At 49.6% G+C, this 19,915-nt stretch overlaps 1 protein-coding gene across 1 annotated transcript in view; it reads left to right on the top strand.

The window, feature by feature from the left end:
• Positions 1-1,040: 1,040 nt before the first annotated feature.
• ZNF618 (zinc finger protein 618) overlaps positions 1,041-19,915 on the top strand; it is a gene marked incomplete at its 3' end in the record, with an annotated part of 164,085 nt that continues 145,210 nt past the window's right edge. The window contains exon 1 of the mRNA XM_082492432.1: positions 1,041-1,215. Within this exon, the coding sequence (XP_082348558.1) occupies positions 1,150-1,215 (66 nt within the window). The 5' untranslated portion in view covers positions 1,041-1,149. The remainder of the gene's footprint in view (positions 1,216-19,915) is intronic.

The raw sequence follows: 19,915 nt of genomic DNA, 5'->3' as shown, positions 1-19,915 counted from the left end.
GTAACTATTTTTGGCAGCGCCTCACAAGGCAGAAAAACACCCAGTACGCAGGAGATGTAATTATGCTGATCGCCAACGCTGTATGTTTTCCAGGGGAAGGGAAGCACTCCTTTACTCCTTTTTTTTTTTTTTTTTTTCCCCTTTTTTGGGGGGAAAACGGAGCAAAGTTTGGCCGGGCGGCACCGCGCGGGGCCTGAGCACGTGCGGAGGAACCGCTCTTTGCGGCGGGCGATGGTGCCGGGCCGAGTTCCACCGGGGGATGGGGAACGACCTTCCCCCCCTCTCCCTCCCCCCCCCCCCCGGTTTGCACCACGGGGAAACCGCTCTCAAACACGGTGGGGGGGACCCCGGGTGGGGGGCAACACCGGGGAGCTTCGGGGCTCAGGGGGTGCTGGGGAGGACGGAGAAGGGCAGAGATGCCGCCCGGGCCCTTCTGCCGCCCCCGCACACCCCCTTCGCCCCGCGGCCCTCCGCCTTCAGCCGCCGCCCGCCGCGGCCGGGGGGGAAGGCCGGTGGGGAGGCCCGGGGGTGCCGCGCCGCTCCCCGGCCTCTCCCCCCGCCACAGCCCGCCGGGTGTCACCCCCCCGCCCCGGGCCGGGGCCGCTCCGCACCCCTCCCCACCCCCCAACCGGCTCCGCGGGGGGCGCCGCGGCGGCGGCCCCACAGCGCGGAGCGGCCCCGCGCCCGCCGGGCGGCGGCGGTGGCGGCGGGCCGGGTGCGGGGGGCGGAGGGGGCAGCGCGGGGCCGGCCGGCGGCGGGGCTGCCGGGCTGGGCCAGACTCAGCCCCTTTCTCCCGCCGCCGCCGCTGGCTGCGAGCGCGCTGCGGCTGGAGCTGCCCCCAGAGCGGCTCGTGATGGCGGCGGCGGCGGCGGCGGCGGCGCGGGCTCGGCAGCGGGAGGCGCCCGCCCAGCCCTGCGCGCCGCGCCGCTAGCGGCAGCGCCCGTGCCCGCGGCGGCCGCCCCGGCCCATGCCCCCGGGGGGAAGGGGGGCTGCAGCAGCCCGGCGAGCCGCCCACCCGCGCAGCGGGGGCATCGCCCCCACTCGCCGCTCCTGGGAGGGCGGAAAGGAGGCAGCGGCGGCGGCGGCATTGTGCGCGGCGGATCGCAGGCCCCGGCGGCGCGGGGCTCGCCTGCCTCCCGCCTCAGCCTCATGAACCAGCCGGACGGCTCCGCTCCGGCGGCGGCGGCGGCGGCGGCGGCGGCGACGGGAGCGCAGGTACGCGGCGGGCCGGGCGGCGTGTCCCCCGGGGGGAGGCGGAGGGAGCGGGGAGGAAGAAGGGAGGGAGAGGGCGGCCGCCGCCGCAGCCGCCCCGTCGCGGAGCCCCCGCCGGCGGCGCTTTGGCGCAGTGGCGCGGGGGGCGCCGGCGGGACGCGGCTCGTCCCGGCCCCGCACCGGCCCCGCCGCCCCCCTCGCACCGGGGGCGGAAAACAAAGCGGCGCCCAGCAGCCATGTCGGCGGGGACGAGCCGCCGGCCGCGGCCCGGCCCGGCCCGCACCCCCCCCGGCCCGGCCCGGGCCCGCCGACCGCCCCCCCCGCCCGCTCCCCTTCGCGGGGCTTCTCTCGCTTTTATTTTATTTTTTTTGTTACCCCCCCCCCCCAAATTTTTTTTTTTCTCCCCTTCTCTAATGTTCCTGCCGAACGGTAGTTTTTTTTTTTTTTTTTTTTTTTCCATTAAAACGACGCCACCTAGAGGAGAGTATTTCGTAAATAAAAAAAAAAAAGAAATTAAAATTGAAAAAAAAAAAAAGAGGAAATATTCTGCTATTTCTTATTTTTTGGAGAAAGTTGGGGGGCGGCGGGGCGGGGCCGGTCCCCCCCCTCCATCCCCTCCCCCCCCGCAGCCCCCGCAAATCCCGTGTTTGTCCCTTCGGAGGCGAAGCCCAGCGAATATGTAAATGAAAATTAAGCTGGAATTTGAATGAATTCAAGTTCCCCCCCCCCTTCCCTCCCCCCCGCCACCCCCTTTTCCAGGGGGGAGCCGGAGCCGGCGCGCGCGGGGGGGGGGGGGAGGGTGGGAGGGGGCACCCCTGGGTGGGCTGCGATTAGTTTGGGAAAGTGGGAGAATTGCTGTTACGGAGCAATTAGGAATTGGTACTTCATTGTAATTTTGAACTTGGGCAGCACGCTGTGCCAAAACTGATTTTCTTTTTTTTTTTTTGTAATTTTTAATTTTTTTTTAATTTTTTTTTTTTTTTCACCGCGGTCCTTAAAGTTATTTGTTTCAACTGGGGAGTTTTGCAGGAAAATTAGAGCAGAGAAAATTTGCTGTGGACACACCCAAATTTTTTTTTTTTTTTTTTTTTTTTTTTTTTTGGCGATTTTGGATTTCATGCAAAACTGCTCTTAAACAATGAGGGTTCTAAACACAGTCCAGGAAAACACGAGGACAAGCAAAATTAAGAGTCGAATGTCAGATTTATTTTTGAATTTCTTGGCTTTTCGGATGGTTTCTCCTGGCATAATTAAAACATAGTTTCCAGCATTTAATTTCCTACTTCTTTTGTAGAGAAAAAAATTTCCATAGTAGGTTTCCCCCCACCCCCCCGCTTCTTTTTTTAAACACACACACTGTAACAACTCCAGATACTGGGGATCATCTAAATGTAATATTTACACAGGTTTATTATAAGGTCCGCCATGACATTATGAATATGCATAATTAACAATATTGTGAAAAAATAATTGCAGATTTAGTGATTTTGATTTTTTTTTTTTTTTTTTTAAGCAGTAAAACTAAAGTGCCTTTAAAGGGCTCAGCCATGATTATTTCTCACAATTTCAAAATCCTTTTTGACTCTTTACTACAGAGCCTTCCAGGAGTTTGAATTGAAAAATCTTTTTTTCACATTTTTTTGGGGGGGTGGTTGTGGGTTTTTTTTTTTTGTTGTTTTTTTTTTTTTTTTTTTAAATGCTGTTATGTGCCTCTTATTTTGCTGTTAGGGGGTGACTGCGAGTTCTGGACTGTGCACACACTGGTTTATTATTGTAGGGTTGCCCTTGAATAGTGGGGTCTTGGTATTGATCTTTTTTTAAAAATAAATAACAAAAGAGCACTGAAACATGCATTGTTTCAAGAAGAAAAAAAAAAAAAAACAAAACCCAATATAGGAGAGCTCCATGGCCTTTCCACCCAAAAGCGGGGGAGGGAGAGGAAGGGAAAGATTAGGTCAACATTGAGTTTTACCAACCTTGACACAGTCTCCTCTCTAAAATGGGGACAAAATAGCAAGATGGCTGGCTCCACAGCTGCAGCAGGGTGGTTTTTTTTTTTTTTCTTTTTTTCTTTTCTTTTTTTTTTTAAAAAAAAAAAAAAAGGCATTTTAAAATTTTGAACTCAGAAGTGAGTTTTCGGACCTACTGGGCACCCACCCCGCCAACGCTGAAATCCAGGTGCTTACAAAAAAAAAAAAAAAAAAAAAAAATTAAATTTCAATCCGGAAAGAATTTTTAAATCTGAATCTCAACCCCCTGAAAAGTTTTTGTTTTTTTTTTATCTTTTCTGGTTTGATTTTTATTTCACTGTAACTTGATATTTGCTGGGGATTAGGCAGGAGTGGCTGGTGAATTTGGGGGGTTCTGGGGCTGTTTTTCACCCTCCTCTTTATTTGTTTCACATTTGCTCAAAGGGGGGGAGGGGGGGGATGGAAAAAATTTGCGAAGCAGGAGAACTCTTGGGCGGAGGACAAAATACTCTGAAATGTCAACTTCATATTTTTATTTTTGCATTTATTTCCCCCCCCTCCCCATCACCGCCCCCCCTCCCCCCTCCCCGAAAAGGACCCACCCTCTTCCTGAATCTCTTTTTTAGCAAATAATGCAGCGCGTCCCGTGGTGCCGGGGCGGCAGTGGTGCAGTGAGAGCGGGGTGGCGCGTACGGGTCAAAATGACACACAATGCTCTAAATTGGATTAAACAATCCCGGCGAATATTTTATCCCCGGTTTCATCCAGGAAGCTGTAACGTGGTGGCTTTTCCAGATTCTTACCCTCCAAGAATTCCCCTCCTCGAGCTGCACCCCCTAACTTTCACTTACTCTATAATTATACCCAAAGAAACTGTTTAGCTGTAATTTTTTTTTTTTTTTTTTTTTTTTCCTAAGGTTTCATACATTTTTTTCCAAACGCAGATTTTTTTGCTGCTGCTTTTTCTCTGCCCGACCCCACGCCGGGATCTGGGGAGCCGCGCCGTGGCTGCGCCGTGGGTTGGGGGGGGACGACACACACACGGATACGCTGATGGGTGCTGCATTTTAATTACGAATAACGAGATATATTCAATTTGGGGTCCGAACGACCGCATTTCGTGGGTGTATCTTTCGAGTCGATCGTGCTATCCTAAAATAGAAGAATTGAAACTCGAAAGACCCCGGTTGGGGTCTGTTTTAACCTGTTTTGGGCTGTTGTGGGAATAAGTGAATTTTCTGTGGGTGTTCGCGGGGGGGGTTTGCGCGTCGCGCGGTTCCTCTGCAGAGGGGAAAATGCGATGCCGTAGCGCTGGGCTGCAACTTGGGGAGATGCCGGCAGCCCGTAGGTGCGCGTACCGCAACCTTTAACCATCTTTAACTCTCTGTATATCAGTTTCTTTTAAACAACGGCTTCCATTATACGTTCCGCCGGCGATGAAAAGCTACGGTTGAGGTTATAATGGGTTTCTGAATCTGCCCTTTCTGCGCGCCGCTGTCCTTCCAGGGGAAACCTCCTCCTGCTTGAAAATATTTTCATAATTTTTCCATCGCAGTCCGCTTTCAGGGGGATATTTTTTTTTTTTTAAATTATTTTTTTTTTTTCTCTCCTCCCTCTGGAAAGTTGATCAATATTTATCATTTTAAAAATTGCTGTTTGGCAGCCTGGAAGGGGGAGGGGGAGGGAAGGAGCCCGGCAGAGCCATACCAACAGATTTCTTGTGACATAATTGGAATGTATTTTTTTTTTTTTTTTTTAAAAAAAAAGGAAAATTTCAAGTCCCTCATCCTCGTTGAGGATGAAAATAGACATGTTTTCATCCCTGGATGAAAATAGACATAATATTATTAAAGTAGTAGATAATATTTACACAAGCGCCATATAAAACCTTAGGACGCTATTCGCATAACTCCAGAATAATTTAAATATATATCACAGCCATAACGCAACGCCGTGAATAGTTGGGTTCCCGGGTGCAGTCACGTGGCCCTGGTGATGCACAGGCAAGTTTGCAATTACGCCGGTGCGGTAGCGAAATTAGTGTTCTAAAAGTTAGATTAATTTAAATTTTCATTTATTTATTTTCCTTTTTTTTTTTTCTTTCTTTTTTTTTTTTTTTTTAATTTCTCTGCGTTGAAACCTGCTGTCGGGCTCACGCTGGTACGGATTCGTGCCCGCTTCTTTGGATGCTCTGCCCGCGGGAGGGTTTAGACCTCCCCACGGCGGCGTGGTGGGGCTCGGGCTCCGCTCGAGCATCTCGGCTGTCCCTCACGTTTCGGTGACAGCACAGTGCCGGCGTCACCCACGTCGGGGAGCTTCTGCGGGGCGCCGCGCGCAGGCAGCGCGTTGCGGATGCAGAAGGGTTTGCCGGGTCCCACCGTGACCCGCTGGTGCGAGCCGGGCTCCACGGGAGCGATGGTTTGCGTGGGAACTGCGCCGGGGGCTGGAACGTGGAGAGGGTTAGTCCCGGGGGTCATGGGGAGCTGCCCATGGAGTTGTGTCCGAGGTGCCGTGGGCAGGATGAGGCTCTCGTTGGACCTGACGTGCCGAGGGGGGACGCAGCGGGGAGGGCGAGGGGATGGGGTGGTGGGACAGGGGCTGCGAGCGCGGCGGGAGGCGGCGGTTGCGTTTTGGTAAGGGACACGAGTAAATGCCACCGTGTGAGACTCGCTTCTTGTGACTGCGAAATTTCTGAGCATCTAGCTTTACGTATATTTAGAATTTTGCATTTACGGATTCGGTTTGGCCATGCCGTGTTTTCTGGGGGAGACGTTTCTAATTTTTAAAGGTCTTTTATGGATTAATTGCTAGTCATCTGCCTCCTTTTTGCTTTTGTTTGGTTCCTTGAATGTCTCTTGATTATTTTGTACTATGCGATGCCAATTTAGTGGTTAACTAGTATGCAAACTACATCTGGACGTGTTGACTTTGCATTAACAATCATTGATTTGTCTGGAGCGAGGGAATAGAAATGAATGATGCTGTTTACCGTGGATAGTATATGAAAAATAACCATTTGCGATGCGTCTTTCATCAGTGGCACACGGCTCTGCCTCGTCGGCAGTCGTGTGAGAGCTGAATTTTTAAGCCGTGGCACCGAGGTGGGCAGAGGGACCCGGGAAGGTGGTGGCACGTGGTGTCCAGTGGAGGGGTTGACTGCGTGCCCGGCGTGGGAGAGTCACGGCGCGTGGCTTATGGTGACCTTGGTTAGCTCTGGTGACGGTGGGAGTGGGGTAAAGTTGTAGCAGAAAGGGAGTGCAAAGGAATTAATATGTATATATTACATATGACATATGTAATATAATATATAACATATAATGTACAACGTATATACATAGAGAGATCTTTTCTCTTGGGCCTTTAGCGATACGGGTAATGGCTTTGAACTAAAAGAGGGATGATAGACTCGATAGAAGGAAGGGTGGTGAGACACTGGCCCAGGTTGCCCAGAGAGGTGGTAGATGGCCCATCCCTGGAAACATTCCAGGTCAGGTTAGACAGGGCTCTGAGCAACCTGGTCTAGTTGAAGGTGTCCCTGCTCATGGCAGGGGGGTTGGACCAGATGGTCTTTAACGGTCCCTTCCAACCCAAACTATTCTATGATAATCAAGAGGATTCAAAATTTAACAATCATAACTAATAAGCAGCGGGTTGAGTTGATGGGTGCCTTCAGTGACAGTTGGTTGTCTGCAAAGCCCGTGGCCGCAGGGGCACGGTTGGCTCTGGCTGGAGCAGAGAGTTTGGTGCCTCTCATCCCCGCCTGGTCGTGGGGAAGCTGAGCTGCACCCGTAGCTGCTGCACGTTCAGGTGAGTTGTGGGATGCAGGAGGCATTGCTATGCGCTTGTGTCTTCTTTGGAAGAAGTGAAAGGCTGGAGGACATGCTCTTTCTGTGGAGCAGGTCCCTTCCCAAGACATGTGCATGCTGGAGATCTCAAAGCTGCCATGCCCCACTCCTTGGACGGGGTGTTTATAAAGGCAAAGCATCACTTGGTTGGCGTTGGATATTTAGACCTCGCATCTGTCCTCCCACAGTCCTGGGTCTTGTTTGCTCTCTCCCATTGAGTGCTCTCATTGCCGTTGGTGGGACTGTGGTGGTGGGTGAAGTTGGGTGTGAGTGGTGGTCTTTCTTTCGGGCTGGGGTCAGCAGTCTGGGCTCTTCCCGTGCAGAAGTTGCTTTGCCAGCCTCTGAAATGTGCATTTGCGGGTCGGGTACCAAAATGAAGGATATAAGTGATCTCCGGTAACATGGGCTTTGTACACCAACGCTATTGAGGGTGTAAACACACGTGGAGGGGCTGGGCAAGCTGCACGATGGGTTTCTGAGGTATTTGGGTTTTGCTGCTTTGGGTCTCTATTTGTGGCTCCCAAAGCAGGCAGGGTAAGCCGTGGCAGAAAAAGGAGGTTAAGTAGAGAAAATCCTCCTCCGTACTCTTTGAAAGCACAGCCGCAAAGTTTCTTACTCGGAGAGGTGGGTTTGGGGGAGGGATGCGGCAGTGAGGGTACGAGCTGTGTAGAGGTGATATTAGCAGGTCAGACTCCGGACCCCAACTCAAACCACCTCTGGACCCATAGAGAAGAGTTTTTGTGCTCTGCACCTTTTGGGGTTCTTTTGGCGATTGGTTGGCAGGTGGCTCGGGTTCATGGACTGGTCTCTGAGCACGCTGGAAGCCTTTGCTCCAGCTGGGATGCTGCGTTAGGCAGTGTGGCGGGTGCCGGGAGCCTCCCCTGGGGAGGTCGGATCAGCCGAACCCCCCCGTGCTTGTGTCTCTGGAGGTGTGGATGGGCCCCAGTGACTCTTGGACGAGGTCAGGGCAGAGTTTCAGGCTCTTACCAGGGGATGGGACTTGGGGTTGATGGAGTCGTGCTGCCGCTGGAGGCCGGGCAGCCCGTTTGGGGTGAGATTGCAGAACTTTGGGTCAGCTCGGCGTGCGTGATGCTTTTCGGTGGTGGGACCGGTGTCACTGTACGGGTTCCTCTACTAGGGTAGCTCTTCTGGGGGGGTCTCTCCTCTGTCTTTATTTCTGTCTGTATTGCCCAGGTGGGCTTCAGCACGCGCTTAGAAGGGCTTAGCTGGTGTGCTGTACCTGCGAAGATTTAATTATATAGGCAAGGCCTTCCTCGCTTGTAATTTCCAGTCTTCCTCTTTGTTTGGCGTCTATATTTGGCCTGGCGTAACGTGAAAAATAAGGCTGGAGGTGGAAAAGCGGTGACTAGATTTTCCCTGCGCTGACAAGGGGCTGACGCAGGGGAACGGGAAGGTGGGCTGGGGGCTGCCGAAGCTGCCGTATACCTGAGGGGTCAATCCGTGTGGGTACGTGTTTGTGCCTATGGACGCGTCTGAGGGACTCCACTCGCCGATGGAGGCTGCAGCTCTCTGGTGACTCTGGGATGCTGTGTAGACCGTTGGGTACGTGGTTCGGCAACACTGGGGCCAGACCTCAGTGAGCCATCGGTGTCCTCTGTACTGCTGTAGAAATTTGGGCTGTTACCACACGAGGTTTCGTATCTCGGCGCCTGGTGGGAGTGCGAACAGGCGCATTTGTCAGAGCGGAGCAGGGTTCTCCTCAACAGCCGCGACCGGCCAGATGTGGTCACGTCCCGGTGCTGGTGTCCCAATGGCACTGCCGTCTTTCCGCGGTCTTCAAGTTTTAATACTTGTTGTGATTTCATTTTACTAGATACACTCGGGCAGCAAGTCATTTCTTGCGAGTTAATTTTTTACTCTGTGTGGGTGTTGGTATCCTCTCCTGCCCGAAAATAGCAACAGAAGTGAGTTTTCAGAAGAAGTTGGGTGTGCTTGCGTTGAAGGCTCATCATTTAGGTTCTGCTTCCAGTACGTTGAGGACGATTTTAGTACAAGTATTTAATTGCTTTAGACCTATTTTTAGAAGTATTAAACCTCAGTTTTCAAAACTCTGCAACCAAAGCCAACAGCTCAGCCGGTGCGGGAGAGCCGGGAGGGGACCCTGAAGCAGCGATGTGGGTTGACCCCGTTGGGAGCAGAGCCTGGTCGTGGTCCTTGGGGCACTGTGGAGCCTTTGGGGTGCACGCTTGAAATGGAGTTGTCTGTATCTGGGTGAGGGTTTTTTATTATTATTTTAATTACTTGGCTACACACGGGGAGAATGAACGAAACCCTTTTTCAACAGATCTGTATGATTTTTTAGATGAAGTCTGCAGACCGTTGGGTGTACTTTGGAAGCTGAACGAGAGCACCCCAGTGAGCAGCGTGCAGACAGCCCCGGTGGCTTCGTGGCTTGAAACCCAAGAAGAGCTACTGCTTTCTGGGTGTAAATCCGTCACTTCAGGTCTGACGCGCTTTAGTCTGCGGGCTGCAAATCCTGAGCTTTTACCGGCATTTGTGATATTTGTAATTTTGAGGGTGGACAGGGAGGATTGGGAGGACACAGAATAATTATTTGCTGGAAACAAAATACCTTTTTGAATTTCTGTATGCGTTTTTGAAACCCGCGTCGGGAGGCACAGCTGGATTCGGATCAGGCTGGCAGCAGAGGGGATCTGAAAACCCCCTTGGGAATCAGCGGGATTTCTCCTTGCAATCAGGTGATGCCGTCGACAGGAGCCCACGTCGGGCTCTCGAGATGCTCAAGTGCATCCTTGGGATGACGACGGTGGTGGCAGCGACACCGGGGGACGGGTCGGCACCTGGCAGTCGGTGGCCCTGGCCTTGCCGGGTGGGCGCCAGTGGATGCGGGCTGGCAGGGCTGGACATGAACTTTGCCAGTGAAGAAATTAATAATTGAACACCAGAAGGACTGTCCGCGCGTGTATTTTGACTCTTGTCATGTTTAGACTGCTTGGGGGCATGCGGCTTCGGCTATCTGGTTATGGTTAATACCCCTGAGGCATGCTACATATTAACTCCGAGGGAGGGATGTTTTTACCTTCTTATCTGTCTTTATTTTAAAGGCCTATAAATTTGGCTGGTTGGTGATAACAGCACTTAGAATTAGCGTTTCTCCTTAATGAGGTGTGTTAGGACACTGCCGGGGAGACAGCCTTGTAGGAGGACCCGCTCTGCCCCGAGCCGAGGAGGGCGCTGGGCGAGAAATCAAAAAATGCAAACGTATCGAACTAAATTGCATTAGGTGGTGGCAAAATCCATCCGGAGCAAGTTTGCAAGGTCCAACTTGTATCACGCGTGGTCTGAGAGCAGCGATGCAATTCCCACTCCTGGAAGCGGCTCGCAGACATCGGGGGGATGTAGGCTTGAGTCCACTGGAGCATCCTCAGTGGAAACAGCGATGCCGTTCGTACATGAGAAAAAACAGCCCAAAATCAAGAAAAATAAGAGGCCTTTTTCCAGAAACGTTGCATGTATTTAAATTTTTTTTTTTTTTTTTTTTTTTTAATGCCGTAGTCTTGATTGGTTTAGTTGGTCACAAGTAGAGTCGCTGAGAATGCTGCGTTTGCTCTTGGTTTGGGGCAGCGTGGAGGAGATGGCAGTCCCACCTCGCGGCGGTTGGTTCGTCTGATTCGGAAATGTTTGTGCTTTCCTCCTGTCAGGGAGAGCGCTTTGGCCTTCCCGCTCCAGCATAAACGGTGTTTGTGATTGTAGTTCATCATGTGATACTTAAAATGTATAAAATGAAACGTTCCTGTCTACTTTAAGCAGACATATGTCTGCGTTTTACAAATTAACCTAATTAAATATATATGTAGAAATTTATGATACTCAGCTCCTGGCACAAGGTACGCAATTAGCATCCATGGAGCCAGGAAGGAATTTTCCATTTGTGTCTTGACTTTTCCTCATAGGATGTGTGGTTTGGTTGTTGTTTGTTGTTGTTTTTTTGGTGTTTTTTTTTTTTTTTTTTTAAATCTTCAATGCTTTAATTTTTATTCTGCTTAGGAATTCACGTAGGGACCAGTCCTGCAGGGATTTAGGCTTGTGGTTAAATTTCCCCGCAAGCAGCTTTGACCGAAGTCGGTAAAATGGTACCTAATTCCCGTGCTTCAGCCGAACCCCTTTGACTCTGCAGGACAGAAGGATTGCGTTCTATTAAGAGACTATTATCATGAGCAAAGTATCATTCTGGAGGAAAAATGGCATTAGAATATTTACATTTTTCAAGCCTCTTCCTTCCTCCCACCCAAAAATAGCAAAAAAAAAAAAAAAATAATTCTCTGTCTCCTCTGGATTTGTGTAATTTTTAAGTGCTCGGCTAACGTTGTTTCCAAAACACTCTGTCCCTCTACCTTAACTCTCTCTATGGCAAGAAAGCCCTTAAACAGTAAATGTAAGGAATATATTCCATTTAGAAACATTCTGGCACCAGGAATAATACATTTTCATTTCTTTTCAGCCAAAGTCTTGGTTTTTTTTTTTTTTTTTTAATATTTAAAGTTTGATCACGTTATAATAGTCTGTTATATAAATAATCATTCGGTCTATTTTGCATCTCAATAGTTGAATCCATTTTATTCACAAAAAGCCTTTTTTTACCCCATAAACATCCCCACTGTTCCATCCCAGAAGGTACTCTTTCTTAGCAAAACCGACGAAGTAAATGTCGTTCCCAGCTCAGCTATTTTAATGATCCCACAAACCCAAAAAAGCAGTAGGAAATTTTTCAAAAGCAAACTGCAGAAACATTTTTTTTTTTTTTTGGGACATCATAACTTTTCAACTTTTCCCCCAGTTATTTTTTGTTAGATTTTTTCCGAGTAGATGCTGCAGTGAGCTGTAAACTCGAAGAATTTGGGACTATTCTTCCTTTCTGGAGATAGTTTAGGGGTTTCAAAGGTGACTCGCGGAGCATCCCCCAGCGAAGCCGAGGACCCAGCACACGCGCTGGCTCCGTTACTAATTTCTGCGCGGGAACTATTAATAATTCTGCAGGAGGAAGGTGAGATGTTGGATTGGAGCCATTTTTCCCCTCTTGGACACCTCTGTGAATCCATCCTCCAGTATTTTCCTTCCACTTTCTGCGTTGCCGTGTTTCCCCGTCTCTCTATTTCAAGGCGGAGGAGGTGTTGCTCTGAGCCGCTGCTCCAGATCTGTCCCTTCGCAGGAGCTCTCCGCTGTCTCGGGGTTGGGGTTGGTGGTTTCTCCCACCCTCCCGAGATGTTTCTGTGCCCTCTCCTTTAGGGGGAACGCCTTTTTCTATGAGGTGCCGGAGCTGTCACCAGCTTTGGTTCCCATTCCTCCATCACCAGGTGTTGAGTGGCGACCGACTACATTAATGAGAAGAAAAAAACAGTATTGCAAACTCTTTTTCTGGGTTTTCATGTGAGGCTGCAGCCTCGCCAGCAAGCTCTGCGGGGCAGGAACCGCGTCCTGTGTAACTTCAGGTACGGGACAGGTGATTTACTAATAATAACTTTATTTTCCACTCCGGCGGGGATGGCACCCAGCTGTTTCTTTCTCCCCTCTGCTGTGCCCACCCTTTGGAGGCTCCTTGTGACTTGTCCCCGGGACGTGCTGCGGCCCCTCGTTATGTGGATTTTCAGCACCCTGGCGTTACCGACCACCGAGGCAACGATTTGGATAATTGCAGCGTCTGCAATTTATTTAGGCAAATAGGAGCGTGAAAAAATATTTGCTTTCCTTTGCTTGTGGGGTTTATTTTTGGGGTTTAGCTTGGTCCTTTGGGAAGCAGCGACCTTGCCAGTAACTTGGTAGTGCTGGGTTAACGGGTGGACTCGATGATCTTAAAGGTGTCTTCCGACCATAACGATTCTATGGTTCTACGACAACGATTCTATGGTTCTACGACAGCCGTCATCCTGCGTGCCCGTTCTTGGGGCGGTCCGTGGGCACCCTGTGCGCCCCACGGGAGTTTCTCTCGCTGGATCGTCCTTGTCGCCCTCCTTTGCTTCCTTTCTTCCCACAGTCGCTTTCGCGGTGGGCACACCGGCACGATGCGCAGTGCTGTGGGTGCATTTTCTGTTCACACAGTATCACAGTATCACAGTATGCTAGGGATTGGAAGGGACCTTGAAAGATCATCTAGTCCAATCCCCCTGTCGGAGCAGGAACACCTAGATGAGGTTGCACAGGAAGGCGTCCAGGCGAGTTTTGAATGTCTCCAGAGAAGGAGACTCCACAACCTCCCTGGGCAGCCTGTTCCAGTGCTCTGTCACCCTCACTGAGAAGAAGTTTCTTCTCAAATTTAAGTGGAACCTCTTGTGTTCCAGCTTGAATCCATTACCCCTTGTCCTATCACTGGTCGCTACTGAGAAGAGCCTGGCTCCATCCTCATGACATTCCCCCTTTATATATTTATAAACGCTAATAAGATCACCCCTCAGTCTCCTCCAAACTCAAGAGACCCAGCTCCCTCAGTCTTTCCTCATAAGGGAGATGCTCCACTCCCTTAATCATCTTAGTTGCCCTACGCTGGACTCTCTCCAGCAGCTCTCTGTCCCTCTTGAACTGAGGGGCCCAGAACTGGACACAATATTCCAGATGCGGTCTCACCAGGGCAGAGTAGAGGGGAAGGAGGACCTCTCTCGATCTGCTAACCACCCCCCTTCTAATACAGCCCAGGATGCCATTGGCCTTCTTGGCCACAAGGGCACAGTGCTGGCTCATGGTCATCCTGCTGTCCACCAGGACCCCCAGGTCCCTTTCCTCTACACTGCTCTCTAACAGGTAGCTCCCCATCCTATACTGGAACCTGGGGTTGTTTCTGCCCAGAGTTCCTTCACTCGTAGTTCCTTGTTGCCCTGCTGGCTGCCGTGGAACGCCGCGCTCGTGCTGCTGGAGAGGTGCCCTCGGTTTCTCCTCAATCGCTTTTGTGAATGCTGATGTCTCATTTAGGTAACTTGATTTTGTGTATGTTGTCGTTTTTCCCCCGGTGTATTCCTTTCTCCAAATCTTCCTCGGTGCACGGAGCAGATGTCTGCGGGACCCCACTGTGATAACGAACTATTTCTGCCCTTTATTTTCCAGCTTTTAATCAGTTGTTAATCAATGAGATGACTTCTTATTTTATCCTGTGCATATGGAAGTACTGTGAGTGTACTTACCGTAAGAGCCTTCGTAGAGGAAACTTGTCTAAGGCTTTTGGAAATCCAGGTACGCTGTGCTGCTCGCTCGCCCCGTTCTTCCGCATTGACCCTTGCTGGCAGTCCTCAGCGCTCGGGGAGTTACGGCTGTCTACAGAAGCCATATCGATTCCTGGTGTTTCTTTTTTATCTCTGTGAATACTGATTTTTTTTTAGGTTTGGGTTTGGTTTTTTTTGTTTGTTTTTTTTTTTTTTTTAATTACTGTCTATACTAATTTTTCTGCTACAAAAATGGAGTTCTGCAGCTCCTAATTCCTTGGGTGTCTTCTGTAGCTCTTCTAAAACGGTGGGATCCCATTCGTTACTTTCTTGTTCTTAGGTACTGACATCGATACCAGTGATTTTGTGGTAGCTAGGTAATTTTAGTAGCTTAATGCCTTTCAGACTTTTGGATGGATACTGTCTAGCCCTGTAAATTATTTTTTTTTTTTTTCCCCTGTTAATTTTGCTGGGCAGGTCTGCCTCTTTATCTGGTGACGCCACAGTTCGAGGCAGATGCTCTGCTCATTCCTGGTGAAGGAAGAGTTCAGGAGGGGAGTTGCTGAGCCCTGTCACAAGTGAGCTGTGGTGCAAAGAAGTTGAATGTTTATTCTGTGGTTTTATCTTTCTTTGGTGCTTGATTTATACCAGAATCTGGCAGACTTCTGGTGCTTGTGTGTTTGATTTTTTTTTTTTTTTTTTAACTTTTAAATTAGGTTTTATTCTTTCAGCGACCTGTTCTTTGAAATCTTTTTCTGGATTGGCTTTTTATGGCTTCAAGTGTAGCTTCCTTGAGTTTACATTCATGTAATTTTGATTTCTTTCTGAGGGTGTCTTTTTGTTTCTAATAGCCTTTTTCACTCTGCTGTTAAAATATCCTTATTTGTTTAACAGGCTCCCCTTGGGAGGTGATAACCGTCTTCTCCAAGTTCTCCACCTCACCTGCAAGCCCTTTTAGCTGCTTCGTTAACACTCTTTAAACACATTTTCCTATTTAAGTATCCTTTTCTTTAGTTAAGTGTCAGCGTAATGGACTTTTTTTTGTGTGGCTTTTGTGTTCTGAAGGCTTTTGGTGTTGGCTGCATGGTGGACTCTACAGCACGGCTGGGTTTTGGTGGCTGTCTCCTGAGTCACATTTATGGGACCAAACCCAGAGAGGGACAGGAACCGCGGGGCTGAGCAGGGGTTGAGGGGCTCCACAGAGCCCGTAACTCCATCCCTGGTGGGGCCTGGATTCATTCCTCCTGCTTGTGTCAAGGCTCATTGTTCATGAACAGCAGAGCAGGACTCACGGACAGCCGTGTTCCCCAACATGCGGCAAGAGGTCCTATGTGGGACCTAGAGCATCATTTCTTAATCAGACCTGCTTTCACAGATTTCACAGAGGGACCTGGGAGTCCTGGTGGACAACAAGTTGCCCATGAGCCAGCAATGTGCCCTGGTGGCCAAGAAGGCCAATGGCATCCTGGGGTGCATTAAAAAGAGTGTGGCCAGCAGGTCGAGAGAGGTCATCCTCCCCCTCTGCTCTGCCCTGGGGAGGCCACATCTGGAGCACTGTGCCCAGTTCTGGGCTCCCCGGGTCAAGAAAGACGGGGATCTGCTGGAGAGGGTCTAGTGGAGGCTATGGAGATACTCAGGACTGGAGCACCTCTCTGCTGGGGGAAGGCTGAGAGCCCTGGGGGTGTTCGGCTGGAGAAGAGAAGGCTGAGAGGGCATCTCATCAATGCTGATGGAGATCTAAAGGGCGGGTGGCGGGAGGACGGGGCCAGACTCTTCAGCGGAGCCCGGCGACGGGACAAGGGGCAACGGGCACAAACCGGAACATGGGAAGTTCTGTCTGAACATGAGGGAGAACTCCTTTCCTTTGAGGGCGGCAGAGCACTGGCACAGCTGCCCAGAGAGGGGGGGGAGTCTCCTTCTCTGGAGCCATTCCAAACCCGCCTGGACGTGTCCTGTGCCACTGCTGGAGGTGCCCCTGCTCTGGCGGGGGAGTGGGACTGGGGGACCCCAAGAGGGCCCTTCCAATCCCTGCCAGTCTGGGATTCTGTGTGATTCTGTGATTCACGTTTTCAAGTCTCTGTGGGAATAACTGAATTCTCCTGTTACTGAAATCGTATTTTCTGCCTTGGCAGAGGCCCGCAGCCTCTCTGGTATCCTTTGACATTTTGAGCATCCTTCTCTGCTCACCGGTGCTGGAAATGTTCTCTGTTTTCTTGGATAGGCTTCCAGTCTGTAAAGGTTCTCTGCGACCTACTCGCATAATATTCACGTTTAATTAATTGGGCTGCACTTTGCTTCTTTGTCAACACAGCTCCATCATTCCTGTGTAATTTGGATACGGCCTGTAATGCGTTCAGTCTTTGGTTTCCTACCTGAATTTTTATAAAGTTTTTCAGGGATACAGTAAATTTATGACCTCATCAATAGAAAATGCTTCCCATAAACTGGATGTTCTCCTTCCTTAGTTTGATTTTCTCGGGCTTTAGTTTAAATAGACCTTTATATACTGGCATCTGTTTTCATTTTGGTTTTGATGGCATCTGGCTTTCTTGTAAGGGCTCCGTTTCCTTTGGCATAACCCCTCCTGCAGCCTGCGCCTCTTCACCCCCCTGGACGTGCAGGTGGGTCCTCCTGGGACTTCACAGACAGGCACCACCTGGGTCCTGAGTTTTACTTCTTCGGGATCTCTTGTCCCCAGTGTCATTCGCAGGCGCTTTTTGGCGAAGGGTGGTTACTGCCATGACATGAGAACCGTAGTCGGGGTTTAAAATTGCTGTAAAACTCGGATGGAGGTTGCGTTGTGCGGGACCCTGCGCTCACCTCTCCCGCTGGCTGAGCTCACCCTGAGCCGGGCGGCGCGAAGCTGGTGGGAATTAAGAAAGAAAAAAAAAAAAAAAAAAAAGAAAAAAGAAGAAAAAGGGTATAATAAAAGGAAGAGATGACAGTTATCCTTGAGTTAGAAGTTATCAAGTGCAGAAAATTGATAAAGGAAGTTAAAAACACAAGGGAAAAAATCTGTGACTGTCAGTGGAGGGAACAGTAAGAAAGTATTTGTATTAGGAACAAAAGAAATTCTAATAATGGTTTGTGTAGACTTATCACAACTGAGGAGAGGTAAAATGCATAATAAAGCAGAAAAACTAGACATGTTTAATAAATATTGCTGTTCCCTATTTGCAAGGAAGAGGTGTGCTACACTTCCCGCCCACGTGCAGAAGAGCTCCCGGGTCCAGCGTTAGCCAGAGCGGTGCTGAGCACAGCCCGAGGGGTGGGAGCGTTTCCCCGGGTGGTGATGGTGTTCACTGGGGATTCCTGGGGGAGGTCTGGCCATTGGGTTTCTGTCTTTTTTTTCTCCTCCTATGTGACTTGGGTATAGTGAGAATATTCCAGAAAAATTGGCGAATGCTGCTGTTGTACTGTCTTAGCCTGACATCGCTCTGGGGATGAGGACTGACAAAGCGAAGGAGCGCACAGAACGTAGGGGAGGAGGTGGTGGGAATATTGAATTGAATTTGTTCTTTAGTCAAAGTGATGGAGGATGTGTCACGTGCCAAGCTGGCAAAATCTTTTGGTGTCACACACCAAAACACCCTCTGGTAGCATCAAGCTGGTGTGAGAGAGGTTGTGAACGGGGTCTCAAGTGACCCCATGCATCTCCAGTGGCCCCGTGGGGTCCAGCCCCAGAGGGCTGGCGGCTAATGGTCATGCTTGGACATGGCCATAGGGTTGGTGAAAATGGGGTAACGGGGGAGCATAGCTGTTCGAAGGGATTTAGATTATTGGTTTGTCTCCATCAGATCAACTTTGATAAGGTGAATCGTAGGATGCGTGCATGTGGAGGTGAGAGCTGGAGGGAGTGCTTTTGGGATGGGGACACCAGAGAAGGAGCTGAGATGCCATACCGGGCTTTGGGGTGGGAAGGGGACAACTGCTGCAGCATGAGCAGTGGCACTGAGTGTGGGAATGGGATAGCGCAAACCACGGCTGTGCGGAACAAGAGTGAAAACAGCTATTCTGTCTTCTCCTGTTGCTTGTGCTTTAATACAATATCCCTATTTTCAGTTCTCTCATTTTTTTTAAGAGATGTTGAAAAGTTGGAGAAGGCAGACCACATGTGAGTGGAGTGAAGCAATTCGAAGAGGCAAAGGAAATACTCATTGGTATTTGTTCCTAGACGTTTGGGGACATGCGCCATATTTGGGGAAACTCTCCCTGACCATAAGAGTCTGAAAAAAAATCTCACTTGCTGATTTTTATCTTCATGGAGCCAGTTCTACATGGGTTTAAAAAAAAAAAAAAAAAAAAAAAAAAAAAAAGGCAGGTAGCAGAGCTCTTCGTTTTAGCAAACTGCGTAGCAAGAAACAATACCTGGAAGCTGGATCCAAACATTCAGATGACAAAATGAAGACGCGAAAATATTTTTAAGAGTAGGAGGTGGAAATTTTGAACAGCAGGGGAGATCAGCTATTAGAACAAACTACCACGGGAAACTGTGGACGCTGCATATCTCGATGCCGTTGCTTATTTTCTGCATCTATGGAATATGTGTTTCAGAGTTTTCTGGCAGAGCTTAGCAGTTAGACAGGGGAGAATTGCTGTTATGTTATAAAGAATGGCCATTCTGTGGTTTAAACAAAAGATCTTGCTTTCCGTCTCTCTCTTTTGGAATCCCGTTTCCCAGTGTCCAGTAGCAGATGGTTGGGGAAGAATTATAAGGAACAGAGGAAATATTGAGTGAGCCTCCCTTTAATATACTCTCCCGCTTCTGCTGAACGGACCCTAAATTACTCGCACACCCAAACCCTGTGGGATGCTCCAAACCCTCCTCTGCCAACGCCGGGCCATTGCACGTGCGTGCGCACCCCCCGGCGTAAGCCCTTGTGAGAAACGGGAGGACTTGCAACTGGTTTTTTCCTCCTAGTGGAGATATAACTAATGAAATTCATAGGTAATCTCCTGTAACATTGAGCACAAAAGGCTATTTGTTTACTTTTTCAGGCAGGAAATGATAATGAATAAGGTAGTTAGGGAACACATGGGACGCAGTCATTAATAACCTGCTTAATATTCCTAATGCAAAAGCGATAGGCAAAGCGGTGGAGAGAAGCGTGCCTAAAGCAATATATAAGAATATGGATTTTTCTCGAGAGCGCTTCGTGGTCTAGAGGAGGCTTCGTTCCCTCTCCCAGATCCAAGGGAAATGTATCGTAGAAAAAATGGGAGGTATTTACAAACTGCTGTAGAGATCAGAGAGGAAATTTCCCCTGGTTAACTCCGAAATCAGGCAAAAAGCAGCAACTGAGCCGAGGTGGCTAAGTGAAGATGTAAACAGTATTAGAAGCAGTAAGCAGTAGGCTTTTACAAAGTATAAACAGTCTGGTAAGGAGGAGGATAGGAAGATCTATTAAAATAAGCAGAAGGCAGTTAAAAGGATAATTAGGAAGGCAAAAAGAAATAGAGAAGATCTAATTGCTAAGAATATTTTGACTTCAAAGGGTTCTGTAGATACGTTCAGAGCAGGCAGATGCCGGCAGAGGGAACTTCTCCGCTGAAGTTGATGATCGCAATTGGAGGCAGGAGATACAGGAACAGCGTATTTTTAAACGAGCTCTTTATTTAATGCCTCTGGTAGGTGTTGGGTGGCTCTGGTAGGGTCCAGGCATACCTGCGTCCTGGACCCGGCTTGTGTCACGTGCTGGGAACTCCATCATCAGCAAAG

This window comes from Vanellus vanellus, assembly GCF_965231255.1.
Source record: "Vanellus vanellus genome assembly, chromosome: 18".
NCBI classification, from domain to species: domain Eukaryota; kingdom Metazoa; phylum Chordata; class Aves; order Charadriiformes; family Charadriidae; genus Vanellus; species Vanellus vanellus.
Note: the sequence above shows the minus strand (reverse complement) of the source record. Positions and strands in the feature narration are given on the sequence as shown.